The sequence below is a fragment of the Dromaius novaehollandiae genome, chromosome 1 (assembly GCF_036370855.1).
Source record: "Dromaius novaehollandiae isolate bDroNov1 chromosome 1, bDroNov1.hap1, whole genome shotgun sequence".
NCBI classification, from domain to species: domain Eukaryota; kingdom Metazoa; phylum Chordata; class Aves; order Casuariiformes; family Dromaiidae; genus Dromaius; species Dromaius novaehollandiae.
Window position 1 is genome coordinate 209,572,683 of NC_088098.1, and position 14,576 is coordinate 209,587,258.

A 14,576-nucleotide genomic window follows, 5' to 3' on the forward strand; every position below is an offset into this window, starting at 1 on the left:
GCCCACTTAACGGGGAGGCTTTGCAACCTGCAGAGCACCTGGAGCGATTTCCATGCGGGGCAGAATACAGCGTCAGCCCCCTGTAAATGCAGAGAGGTTGTTGCCGTGTGTGTGTGAGGAGGGAATGAGATGTTTAACCAGGTGGCTCAAGCTGCAGCAAGTATTTAGGAAGACCTAGGTAGTGGTGGCAGAGAGCAAAGACCCATCTGTTGTTTCATTGTTTATTTGTTTATTCCTCCGCCGCCCGCCCCCCCCCCCTTTAAATCCAGGGACCGTTCACGCCTCTTGCAAATGAGACTTGGGCGATGCTGAGAGAACAGCGTGTTGCATGGCGTGTGTGTGTGTGTCTGTGCTTTCATGCGCGGGGGTAGGATACTCAGTTCTCAGCATTTGCCTGTGATCAGAAGAAAACAGGATGTGCCCGTAGCTGGAGGAGTGACAATGCTAGCCGAGCGGGGCTCACCTGCTGGTGATCTTTGCAGAGGCATTTGAGGATTATTCAGCTCCAGAAGGTCTGCGCGAGGAATGCTATCTCTGCTGTGGCTGAAAATAGGAGGAGGTGCCTACCCCTATCTGCCTTGATTATTGCCACCGAAAGGACCGCTTTGCCTCCACCGTAGGAAGAGGCGATTGCTACCACGGACAAGGTAATGCTGCGGGAGTGGGGACTTATCTGCCCCGAATTGCCAACATAAACCCCGTGGATGCAAGAGGAACACTTTCCCCTTCTCCCTCCCTCCTGCTATTCCTCCGTGCCCTGGTTGCCAGAGGATGAGCACGGCTTCCGCAGGGGAAGCGAGCCCGTTGGTGGGTCTCACCTCCACGGGCTGCTGGCACATTGGCGGGTCGGGGCACCGGGCGCTCCCCCAACCCCAGGAGCGGGGTATGTGCAGGGTGGGGGTGGGGAGGGTATTGGGGTACTGCAATACTTGGTTTGGTGGGTTTTGTGATATAACCCTTATGATCACGGGCAGAGATTTGCCTTGCTGAGAAGGGAGAATGGAAACGGGATGTATTTCCCTTCCAGAGACAGCCAGGCTTAGCTCAGCCATAGACTTTCCTGTGTGACCTTGGGACAAATCACTTTGGCTCTGCTCGGCAAGTCCCGTCTGTTCCTTATTTAATAATTGGACCTAATGTCTCCGTGTGTAACCATGATTCATGAAGGGCTGAGAGGCGCTTTAATACCAGTAGTCGAGCAGGGAGACAGAAACCTAAGAAGCAGTATGTGTGCGCACATATACGTGTGCATGTATAGCCATACAGTTATAGCAGCACAGGTAGCTACGCCAGGAGATAACCTTCTTTCCTGTGAGACCCAGCTCTATCCACCTAAAGGTGATGGTATAAAAGTGGTCCGGCATGGCAACTGTGACCACTTCGGAAATTTCCCCACTGAAGGATGGTCCATTTGTATTTTTTATCCCCCCCTCCGTTCCCTAAAAGCGGGCTGCGTCCGCGGTGGCGGCGGCGGGCACGGGCGGCGCTCAGCACCACGGACAGCGCCGGCCCCTGCCGCGAAAAGTTCGGGTGGCGGCGGGGCAGCTCCCGGCCCCGGCCCCGGCCCCGCCGCCCAGGGGCTTCTCCTCCCTGGGGGGCTCTGCCTCGACCCGGGATCCCCCTGTTTCCCTGGGTTTTGTGGTGGTGGGGGGGGATGCGCGAGTGGATTTGGGGACTGGACATCTGTTTCTTGCAGTCCTGAGGACAAAGGGGGAAGGAGGGGAACCCTCTTGGAAAAACACCACTCTAACCCATCCTGAAATGGGAACGTGTGTAGAGGAGTTAACTGCAAGCTTCTCTTCCTTCTCTATGATTTTTTTTCACTTACTTACTCCTGTATTCCTAAATATTTCCAGTAGATAGTAACATTTTGCATGCTCTCAAAGAAGACTTTAACTAGGTGTTAATATTTATGCCATGTAAACAGGGATGCAATGGTTGATCACTATTGCAAAGGATCAGAGAGTTTTCCTTCGGTATCACTATTGCAAAGGATCAGAGAGTTTTCCTTCGGTACCTGTATAGGTTACTTCTCATTTCATTTGCTCATATATGTGTGGCTTTTTCAGTATAGTGGTAGTACTGGAATGCTGCGCTGTACCTCTCTTGTTGCAATTTGCTAGATGATGTTTTCTGAAATTGTTGATTGCTCTTGATCACTTCCTCCAGATCGTACAGTTTTACTAATTAATAAAATGCCTAGAATTACAGCTGAAATCACACCAGAGCTATTAGTTTCTGCGTCATCTGGTGTAACAGCTTTTGGTAATAGCAGTAAAAAGTAGTATATTTGGGGGAACTGCAGAGATCATTGCAAGTTTTGCTGTGATGTCAAGCACCTATTTTTTTAAAAAAATGATTCATTAAGATAAATGTGTGGGGTGCAGAGTATGGGGAAGAACTGTCGAGGATTGCTATGGTTCTTGCTGATAATTATAGTATCCTATGCTTACTATCTATGAAGGCACAAGATTTGCACACTAGTTTGTTATTTTCAGTGGCTGTTCTGACCAAACAGAATTTTTCTGTGTTGGTTAGTTTCCTCCTATTTCTAAACAGAATTGCAAAAACAGTTGCATAGTTTCTCCTGTTGTATAAGGCTGTTCACTTTGTCAAATGGCTTGATCCAAAGCCTGCTGGAATTCAAAGCTGTTAACGAAATGACTAACAGCTATTTGATTTAGTCTATTTTAGTGAATGGTAAGGTTAAGTGGCAGTAGAAATCTCAGAATAAAGCAAGGTAATGTTTTTCAGCTAAAGATGATCTGCGTGCATCAGGTTTTGCATGACCAAACCTCCAAAAAACGGGTGTGTGGGACCTCCAGCAAACTGAGCCTCTTTATAGCATTGTGAACTAGTTTACCAGAACAGCTTGAACTCAGTGCTTAGAGTTTTCAATATCAATAGCCAGCAGACCTAGGCAGAGGCTTAGCATCCTCAAGGCACACTTTTTCCTCAAATTGTTCCCTGTTGAGAAGAGCTAAGAGGTCTCTGTCCTTATATCATTGTTTTTCCAAGGCGGTTCTATCTTTTGCTATCCAAAGGTCTTTACTGTAAGATAAATATGAGGAAAAGTTGCAGGACTGACTCTGTGAACTGGTATTTCAACTGCTGCTTGCTAAGTTTTATCTTCTCTTGTGATGAAACCTGAGTTAGTTCTTTGGAATATACTGATTTGATTCATATATGGTTAATAGTTGATGTCACTGAACTAGTTGCAGTATGTGCTGTAAATGAATGCTTGGAAAACATTTCATTGGCAGTTATGTGGCTGTAGGCTACACACACGTAGCCTATAAGTAACATTTGTCACTACATATGGATTTTGGTACCATAAGTTTTTTCTTTGTTTGGGTGTTGTCTTTTTTTTGAGGGGGGGGAGGGGGGAGGGCAGAGTGGGGCTTTGCTTTTCATATACATATATATATATATATATATACACACACACACATATATATGTATATATATGTATATATATAAAATTATTCTGATCCAGAAGATCATTTAGGGAGATGTTTAACTTCAGGTAAGTCTTTACAGATGTTTTACCAATAGGATTCTTCATGTGCTTAACACTGACCATATTCTTCAATGCTTTTCTGGATTGTACCCTGAGTCCTCACTCCATCACAGGATTATTCCATGGTTCAATAATCTATATTTTTATTTTTATTGTTTAAATCTGTTTTAAGGTTCAGAGACTATGAACTAACAAGCTGTTTCTGTTTCTAAAGTTTCTAAATTGTAGTAAAGAAGAAACGTGAAAAAAATATTACTCTTGCTCTCTTTATTTTTTTCCTGATATAAAATAGCTTAAATCAAAATCTTCTCTTTTACTGAATTTGTATCTTACCTATAGAAGCACAGTCGAGTGAATTCAGATAGCAGAACAGGCAGGTTCTTCGCTCTGGGGTCACTAGTGGGCGCTGCTATAATAACGAAAGTCACAGGGGAAAACGGTTTCTTAAGGCTTAAACATAGTTTTATCTACTGGTGTAGAAAATCTTAAGAAAAATCAGATGCGCCTCATGTATAAAATCCCAGCAATGCATATAGTGGAAAACTAGACCTTTGCTGAGCTGCTGTGTGACTTTTTTTATTTTTTTGAACAATCAAGAGTTAACTAATGCAGTATGATATTGGGGCTCATTTTGTTTTGGTCTGTACAGACTGTAATTATAGATGTACTTGCATTTGAGGTTGAAATAAATCATTTTAAGAACTGTGTGATGTTTCATGGAATATTACAGATGCTCATTTTCTGGTCGGTTAGACCTCAATATGAAGTAGCTGGAACTTTGCCCTCAAGGAACAGCTGAGAATTTCTCCTGACAGAGACTGGCATTAAGTTTTTACTGCCAGAGAGAGCAGAGGTTATAGGAACATGTTGGGTGCTTTATCAGATCTGCGACTTCATCAGCCTTTCAGTCATCTAAGATAGTCTTTAAATTTCTATCTGAGCAAGAGTGAGCAAAGAACAGATTGGCAAAATCATCTTTCTTTTCCCTTCTTGCTTCTGCAGTTGCTCCAAGTGTGAAGCTAGTGCAGCAAAGGACCGAGGTGTGTGTCATTTATTGTTTTAGCATGGGACTTCAGGATTAATTTAGAGTTAGATCCACAGCTGAAATAAGCTAAGAATCTTGATACACCAGTAATTAAGTACCTGATTCCATATTGGCTATGTTGCAGTAAATTAGGAGTAACTCCCTTGATGCCAAAGAAATTGAACAGTGTGAAAGTAAATTCTGACCTTAAGTGCTGTTCATGTTGATTTGCTTGTCCATCAATGAAAATGAGGAAATGCAGATAAATTATTAACCAGGAAACAATTCCCACTACTTTATGCATGCTTTCAAGAGTTCACTGTCTTTGATGCTGTTGATACCTCTGTTCTCAGCCTGAAGGCTATAGAATATGAAACTCCCTTTAGGGTTATCCCTAATAATTAACACAGAGGTTATTCTTAGGCTTGTAAAGTTTGCTTAATTTTATTTTAGTAATCATGCTGATTGTAACAATAAGCTTCCTGTAGCAAGAAAGAATGAAAATAAAAATACAGAGTGACTTACATGTGATTCTCTTGGGGCAGGATAGAAGTAAAATTATGTATTTGAACAGTTCCTTTGGCCATTTTGTTTTCAGGAAGGACTGGAGGTGTTCCCCAGGAAACGTAGTTAGGGTGCCTAGCCTATCAGCTCTCTGCTCAACCATCTTTTTGCCCTAACTGGGATGCTTCACATGACTACCCTCATGACATCTTCTAGTGGCATATTCTGTGAACAAATAAGAAGCAATGGGCATGAACTGAGGTAGAGGAAATTCCATCTAAATGCAAGAGGAAAAAACAAAACAAAACACTTCTTTACTGTGAGGGTGGTCAAACACCGGAACAGGTTGCCCAGAGAGGTTGTGAAGTCTCCATCCTTGAAACCCAACTGGACACAGCCTGGGGCAACCTGTGCTGGCTGATCCTGCTTTGAGCCGTGGGTTGGGCTAGACCTTCCAACCTCAACAATTCTGTGATTTTTATGATCTATGGGAGCAAGAGTAGGCCCATAGTCAGATCAGATATTTATTATTCAAATCCATACTTACTTAGTAGGCTCACTTAGCTGTCTCAATGTAAAGTCCAGGTAATTCTGTTGCATTGTAAAAGTCCCCTGGGGTCTAGACTTCAGATTCTTTGGACATGAGTCCTAGACCTAATTCCATAAAACAATCAGTTTTCTTGGTGCAATTAAGAACAACATTAGAAGTCCCAAGGGAACTGGCTTTCACTTTAGTGCAATGGAGTATGTGAAATAATTCCATTAATTCTGGAGCAATTCCAGTCTGAATCTGGCCCCTTCTTGTCCCTTGGATACCATGAGGTATAAGGATTTGATTGCTTTTAGAATTTTCTTTTTTTTGTCCCTAGGAACCCCCTAGCCATGAGATCTGCTGATATTGTTCAATGAGAAATATGAAGGAGACCTTCAACTTTACTTCTTTACCTTGTTATTTTGTTATGATACAGATAGATGTAGCTGTAGACTAAGAATAGCGAGCATCTGTTCCTCCAAGTGAAGAAGATAAAAATGGCCTTGATGCCCATTCTTTCCCATATATCCTATATAGAAATTATTTAATCCACAGACACAATTCCAAGAACACCCCCCCAAACTCCCTATATTTGTGAATATGCAGCTGCATAGGCAGGTATGATTATAAGAAGGAATCTAATTTTATTTCCAGTTACGGTCTGAGGCAGGGCTGGAATCTGGTTGTCACAATTGTGCTTGCCGTATGTATCCTTAATATGGGAAGCTCTGAAAAATAGGCATCCATGGTTTTAAATAACACATGAATGTCTGAACAGAAAGAGTAATAAGCTAATAAGTAATGAAAACACTTTTTAAAAAGTGATAATACATTAAATTAGTTGGAAGTATAAGATTTTGATAGATGTGATAACATGCAAAGTTGCACATTCACCTCTCAGACTGTTTACAGATTATACTGTACTGTCTTCAGAGTCACAGAACAAACAGCTGGAAGATATAAGCAACCGTGACTTTCTGTAATTAACGACTAGTTAATCTGAATTGAATTCCTGTTATTTTGTAGTGGCAAAGGGTTGCAGTATTGATAATCCAGGTCTTTACAGACTATAAAATACTTGGAGTGTTCTACAGTTGTTTGAACTGTATTTCATTATTAGCACTTTCTATTACTAGAAATTAATATTACATGAACATATTAATATTGCAATTAATATTACAGGAACCATTTCTATCAATGTTTTCACTTTTTAAAGACATTCATTTGGAAATACTCACTGAAGCTATTACATGACTTTTCCTTTATGTAAATATTTTCTATAATTTATAGATGTCAGGATAAAACAATAAACAAGCAAGGCTAATCTCAGTCAGAAAACTTTAGATTTGAGTATCTCATCTTCAAATTATGAACACTTTTTTCTCTGTGGCACTGTCTTCAATGATCTAGCTGTGAGTGGTAAGTTTAAGATTAAAATCCTGCTAGATTTTGATGCTGGAAGAAATGGAAGCAGATTTCCTATTGGAAGAGTTTCTGTCACTTTGCGAAGTCAGAGAATTGTCACAGTCATGTGAAATGATTAAAAGTGACCGCTGGGTCTGAAATGTACATAAACTCCCATTTTTATTTATTTTGTATTACATCATGGGATTTATGTCAATAAAATTGAGATCAGGCTCTGTCCCAGAATTTTGCTGTTTTGTCAATAAGGAAATTGGACATGTGATTCACTAGCTGGCTCAGCATCTTCCTAGATTTAAGTGTGTGCTTAAATTTCTGTAGTATCAGTGGATTCACTGGCAGGAATAGGGCAGTGGATGATACTTTAGTGTGCACAAGGATTAAGACCTGCAGAAAATACTGTTTAAGCAACATATTTGGAAAAAGAATCAGACTGCTGCAAATCCACTGCTAGGTACAGAACGTTTTCTAGTTCCATCAACCACATTCCAGGACATGAGTTCTTTGCTGATTCTTGCTGTTTCTGTGTTGTGTGTGTGTGTGTGTGTGTGTGTGTGTGTGTGTGTTTTTTTAATCTTCATCAATAGTAAAGTCAAGTGCAGACTGCATTTCAGACTATCTACAAACAGCAGATCAAATATTTTAGGCACTAATGCATCTGTGTAGTCTCTGTGTTGTCTTCTTTCTATCAGCAAAGTCCGTATAGCTGTCTATGATAGCAGGATTTATTGAAACAGTGGTGATTTTTGATTTTGTGGCTTACAAAGAAAAAGCTGAAGTTTGAGGAAGATTTGAAGGGCTGGATTCTGCATTCCTTAAAATATTTCAGGAACAGCTCTGTTTGTGAACAGCAGTTTCTTAGGGTTTGCAGTGCTGTATTTGGCAACACAGGTTGGCCCACATTATATTTGTGTGATGTATGCATTTGTGGTATAGAAAGGGTCTGAAAGTAATGGGGGTTGTTTTCAAAGACATGCATTAGAAATGACAACATCTTTCTTATGTGTAATTAGATACTTGTCTGCCATTTGTGCTTTTGAAAACATTTCCCAAAAGAATTTTAAACAATAGTGTCTAAGTGAATGACACTGATTTATAGCAGCAGAAGTACAAGTGTAAGATCGTGAAACATTGAATTACAACAAAATTTTCCTGGTTGAAAAATGACCGAAGCAAGTGTATGTAGGGCACAATGTATTACAATCATTGACAGCAGTAGAAATAGGTGTAATTTTAAAACAGATTATGCAGCTGATTTTATAACTCCTTTTAAAGCTCTAATTTATTCATTTTTTGAAGGTTATGAGGATTATGATCACATGTCCAGCCCTGCATATCTGTCCACTTGGAGATGATGGTGATTCCTTAGAGTGCAAACTCCTGGCTAACAATCAGCTTTCTGCTCCTTTCATCCAAAAGATTTGATAACTGCTTTTTACCAGCTCTCCGTTTTTTGTTCCATCATGTTATCTCTACCAGCTTAAACCGTTTCCTAAAATGGTCCTTTTGCTGTTCCTTGCAATCCTGTTATTGAAGGAAGATGTCAGTGGGAACTTCAGGCTTTTGGTTTCTGCACAGTCCAATGAAAGAAGGGTGGTTGCACACATGCCTGGTGATATTATCATTGGAGCCCTATTCTCCGTCCACCATCAACCAACTGTTGACAAGGTTCATGAGAGGAAATGTGGAGAGGTAAGAGAACAATATGGCATTCAGAGAGTGGAGGCAATGCTGCATACCCTTGACAGAATTAATTTGGACCCCACACTGTTGCCAAATATAACTCTAGGATGTGAAATAAGGGACTCCTGCTGGCATTCTGCTGTGGCTCTGGAGCAGAGCATTGAGTTTATAAGGGACTCTCTTATTTCTTCAGAAGAGGAGGAAGGGTTGGTGCGATGTGTGGATGGATCTTCATCATCTTTCCGCTCCAAGAAACCCATTGTTGGGGTCATTGGACCTGGCTCGAGCTCAGTTGCTATCCAGGTCCAGAACTTGTTGCAGCTTTTCAATATACCTCAGATTGCTTATTCTGCCACAAGCATGGACTTAAGCGACAAAACCCTGTTCAAGTATTTTATGAGAGTTGTGCCATCTGATGCACAGCAAGCACGGGCTATGGTGGACATTGTCAAGCGCTATAACTGGACCTATGTTTCTGCTGTACATACTGAAGGTAAGAGACCATTTTTTTCATATAAAAATGCCTTTGAACTGCATTGGCTATATTAGTCGTGATGGGTAAAGAGAAAGATCTGGTCTTTCTAGTGCGGAGCAGAGGAGAACCAAACCATGATAGGAAACTAGCTGAGTCAGAATGTGTTCCTGTTTAACATCTGAGCCACAGAGGCCTAAACACTGGGAGACATGTGGTTCTGGCTAATATTTGCATACAAGTTGTCCCAGATCTCTGAGAACAATCTTATCTCTGTCCTTCCTACAGTACTCCATGGAGCATTGTAACCACTCCTCCCATCTGGCCATCAGTTTTGGAAGTGGCAGAGGGAGTCTCCCTGAATCTTCTTCATGCACTTTTACTTCACTGGGTGTCTGGAAAAGTCAGAATTAGGTGCTATATTGCTTTCCTCTTTTCATTAAGCTGAGGCAGAGCCTAAAGTTTTACCCAGTAGTGAGAAAAGTATATGATTAAAGGGAAATGCTATGGAAAAGTTTGCCTGATTTCATTATTCCTTGTAGTAACAGAGTTGAATCGGTTCGTCTTGCTATAAGTGACTAGAAGTTCATATTGACTTAAGAGGAAGATTCGCTAGTTCCTTGTCTAATGGCACCACTATTTCATAAGTCTTCTGGAATTAAGTTCTGTGACAAATTTTAGGATCTCATTGGGTCCCTTCTGTTCAAACAGATAAACTACGAATGAGAGGCTCAGAATATGATCTGGGGAATAAGAAATGTTATTAAGAGATTGAGTAGTGGTGATGGTGTTGCTGAAGAGCAGATGCTACTGGCTTTATTACAACCAATAGAAAGCAGATTGTTCTTCCCACACACTGAGTATGCTTCTCTGGCAGACTTTATACTATTCAAAGCTGTTTTGGGGAGGATGCTGATCCAGTGTGAGTATGTAGAGATCTCTTTCCTCCTACAGATATGTAGAGAACTTGTTCTGCAGTATTAAAAAAACCACAAAAAACAAAAAACAAAAAACAAAGCCAAATTTTATTAGAACTTATATGCAGATTTTTGCAAGTACTTGTTTCCATCATGATAATGAAGGTTGGTAAATAACTGCAGCTTCTTTTATATGCAGATGCATGAATATATTAGCAGTTTAATATAACAGTGTATAAATCACCCTACTTTATATCAGGTAGTGAAGATACTTTGTGCCAGCTGATGCCTTTGGCATGGCGTGGTGTGCAGCCTTGCCTGCGCAAATATATATGAATAGCATCATAGTCAAAAATGATGCCACTGATGCATCACGTTAGCATAAGATTGTATAGTTTGACTATTTTTTGATGACTTGTCTAATTTGTGCTCTGAACAACTTTTACATCTCTGCTTTCTGTGAGGGGATGATTTTGTATTCAATGTGTGAACTGTTAAGCTTAAGCCAAGGTCTGACTCTGCACGAGTACTTACTTTTGACACTTCCTGTGGACACTGCTTGGAGCAGATGGTAACATATGGCATGTTAATCTCATGGCAGAGGAACATTGCACTGTGCTTTGGAAAGAAGGGAATAGGAACACAAGGATTAAAGCTGGAGATAGCAGCTATGGGCAAGACAAGTGTGGTAAATGATGAAGAAGTTGGGTGCAAGAGAAGAAGAATTGATGAGTGATGTATCTAGTGTGACAGGTGCCTACTTTTGCCCATACTGGCATGGACAGGATGGGTTGTGCTTCAAGTTAATACCCAAGACCTCATATCATTGATACCATATTTATAGCAGCATAACTTTGGTCTTCAGTGAAAGAACATTAAACTTGGTTTTTGGAAATCTCATGATCCTATTATCTATTTGCATTGTCTAGTCATGATGATGAGTGTGTTCTCCAGTTAAATAACATAACACAAATGTTGTCCAAGAATAGAACAGATGGTCTTTATAATGGGATAAATACAAAGTGGTCAAGGTATTTATCTAAGATGTGATAATGTCTGATGTTCTGGACAGTTTCCAAATATTATGGCAGATGCTGTCCCTTCCAGGAACATGGAAGGTTAAAAAGAAAAAAAAAAACCCCATAGGCGAATGTCGAAGTGAAAGAATACAGCAAACAAGCAAAAGAGATACTATTATTTAGTTACTTTCCCTTGGGGGGAAAAGTATTCTAATTATCCCTCTGCTTAGTTTTAATTTTGACTTTTTTTTTAATACTAATTATCATCTCAGTAAAGTATCTGCTTACTTATAAACATTCTGAATACCGTCCATTCATTTGGTGCTCTGCATACATATTACTTCAAAATAAGAAAAAAAATCACCAAACCCCGCTCCTTCCAATTTTATCTACTTAAGATCCTGCTCTCCCATGGAGGCAGGACTTTTTTCAAGGCCCCCAGTAATTCTGGCCATCTACATTCAGTATCTTCAGTTAATGTTTGTGCGTTAGCCAGACTCTTCCAACATACAATCTCTGGTTCCTGGAAAGGATTTCTAAGGAGAGGGAGGCTCCTGTCTTTCAAAGCTGAGCTGGGAGATAAGAAGAGGCAGAAAAAGCTAAGCCTGGTTATTTCATTGTTTTGGTAGTTCCATCAGCAGATAAAGTTTTAGGGCTCTTTTTGGTCTAGTGTAAGAGAAGCCTGGGATAAGTCAATACCTTCATTAAAAAAAAAAAGTCTTTCTGTTTGTATCTTTCTTTTGGCACTTACAAATTATCTGTGTTTGTAGTACATTAATATTTTGGGATGTGATCTGAAGCTTTGCTAATAAATGCTCATTCAAGACCTTCACTTTTACAAAATAAAGAAAAAAATTGAGGTGTTCTTGTGATCTGTTGCTTTGACATTAAACTTCATGGTTTAACCAAGGTGATACTTCTAGGTGTGCAAGTAACCTTCAGAGTAACTTTTTCTCTAAGAATAGAAAGGTAGTAAGCCTTGTTGTCAGTGCAGCTCTTGTAATTTTAAGGAGGAATTTTCTGCAGTCTGATTAACAGGAAATACAAGCAACAAATGAAGGAGATTTCTCACCAAGAAATGTCATTTCCACTTAGTGTGGTATATCTCACATGCCAGCCAGAAAGCTTTGCAAGTTCTAGGTAGTGACTCCCTATCCTTGGCTCTGTCAGGGATGATACTTGAAGGAACGGCTGCTGCTCTTAGCATATTCCCTGATTTTCCAACTCTTTGCATTAATGGTTTGTGGAGTTATATTCTGAACTGATTTGGCTTTAAAATAAACCTTCTTCATCTGTCTTCTTCAGAGGGGTCAGTTCTGGGATCCAGTTCCTATTGTGGCCCCACGAATAGATGGTTAACCCTCTGGGGCAGGGAGCTGGTAGGGAGTGGGCAAAGAGGGAAAATGTGATGGGAACTCCTTAACATGGTTTGCCAAATTTTTTGTGTTGCAGAACTATTACTTAAAGCCTGAAGCAGGTTTCTTTAACTGTATGGATCAGTATGCAAGCACAAAGCGTGTGCAAGGAACCTTTTTTTTCCTTTTTTAATCTTTTTAAGTTTTATGTTTTTTAAGTTTACATACTGCTCTAATTCTCTCAACCTGTCACATGGATGTTTCTCCCAGGTTTGCAAAGACAGAGCTTAATACCTCCTTAAACTAACTTTCTTCAGACAGATATCAAGTCAGTAATGATGCCAATAATTCGGTGTGGGTCTCTGAGGAATAGGAGTCTGGCAATGGTAAGCCCCCAGGCCTAGTTCCCCAATTTCTCAGATCACATTAGGGGTCCTTTTTAGCCCACATGTCTGCTGTCCACCCCCAGGGAAGCTAGGACATGAGCAGGGGACTACAGGAGAAACTTGGGGCCTATAGCTAGCTTTTGGGTGGCCATGGCTGGTGTGCAGGGCCATGCAGCTCAAGCACTGCTGAAATTTTGCCTCAGCTTTCTCTTGTTTAACCATTATTTGGCACCACAACTAGTTGGAAATGGTTGGGAGAACTGGGAAGAAATTGGCTGTCTACCACTGAAGACAAAGCACTGTCTTTTTGCCTCATTTCACATCTGAAAGCTTTCCCTAGTCTTTTCAAAAGATCAGAAAAACATATACCTTTTTCTCATCTCCCAGCATTGCTGTTCAAAGGCTTCATTGAAAGCCCACTTGAATTCAATACTCCCTTGTTGACTAAAGTGGCATTTGGATCAGGTCTTTCTAGTCATAAACAAGGTTAGTCTCTGAGAATCTGTCCTTAAAATTTGCCTGGAGCCAAGTGAATTAATAATTTCGAAAGGCAATTTTCATCGTCATTGAGAACCATCTATTTAGCCACAATGAATGGAGTGAAGAGGTGATGCATACTGGACAAAGAGCTACGTAAAGGTGCAGTTTTAAAGAGGAAACACAACAGGCCAAATTTATTGGAGGTGACAAAGGATAGATTTCACTCCATTACATTAAAGGTGTGAATTACTTTTGAACACAGCTTTAAGAAAGAAGTCACTTTGTTAACATTTTCTTTAGAGAGCTCTGCAGGTAAGCATCAGATCAAACTCATCCTTAAGGCCCTTGCTGTTTAATATCACTTTGCTCCATTTAAATTTATCATAAGTGCATATAAAGAGGTGATTCATCTTCATTTTCCTAGGACATATCCAGCCAAGCATAACAGAGGTAGAACTTTTTTTTTTTTCCTGTAGATAAGGGTTATTTCACATTTCCTTTCATATTTGTTCAGATGTGCCTGGTTACAAGACTATTTTTGCCTACATTCCTTGCTACCAAGTAAAGGGCAAAATGAAAATTAGTCATAGTCTGTGAGAATGGGATGAAGGAATCAACGAAGGAACAGCAACAAGTTGACCTTAAACCTGCTGCTTGGAACAAATTGTGCTTATATGACGTTGTGGAGATTTTCTTTCAAACTCTAGATTTTTTTTCCTTTAGTTTCAAGCTATAGCATATTCAGAAATCTTATTTGTTTTTTAGAACTGAAAATAATGTTTTAAAATTAGATTCATTGGAATTTTTAAGCATAGAAAATTTTTTTTCATGCTTTATCTACAGGAAAGAACTCTTAGAAGTGATGCACTAAAAGTAGCCATTGTTATTCTATGAACATATCTTCAATCTCAATTGAACTTTATTTATAAAAACCTCCTCTCTGCAAAGTGGATAATCTGAAAACTGGACAATGCTATACTTAACTAATGTTTCCTTTCAGCCTTTCATCAGAAGAGTTACTTGGGTTTTTTAAATTTTTTAAATTGCTTTTATTTTGTATTTGATACTTTTGCACTGTTTTAAATAAATATTGAGATCAAGATGATCACAATTTGATATGTTCTCAATAACGTTAGTCTCATAGCAAAAATAAAAAACACTTTCCATTTTCTAAAAGAAAATATGGGAAATGGTTCCTACTCTGTTTTAATATATATAATTGAATGATTTTTTTAGACATGCTTGTTTTCTGTAGATTTTTT

General features: G+C 39.8%; 1 protein-coding gene across 3 annotated transcripts in view; it reads left to right on the top strand.

Moving 5' to 3' along the window:
- Nucleotides 1-288: 288 nt before the first annotated feature.
- Nucleotides 289-14,576, top strand: part of GRM5 (glutamate metabotropic receptor 5) — a 281,955-nt gene continuing 267,667 nt past the window's right edge. For all 3 annotated transcript variants that reach the window (XM_026109169.2, XM_026109170.2, XM_026109171.2), the window contains exons 1-2: nt 289-647; nt 8,302-9,178. In XM_026109169.2, the coding sequence (XP_025964954.2) occupies nt 8,500-9,178 (679 nt within the window). In that variant the 5' untranslated portion in view covers nt 289-647; nt 8,302-8,499. The remainder of the gene's footprint in view (nt 648-8,301; nt 9,179-14,576) is intronic.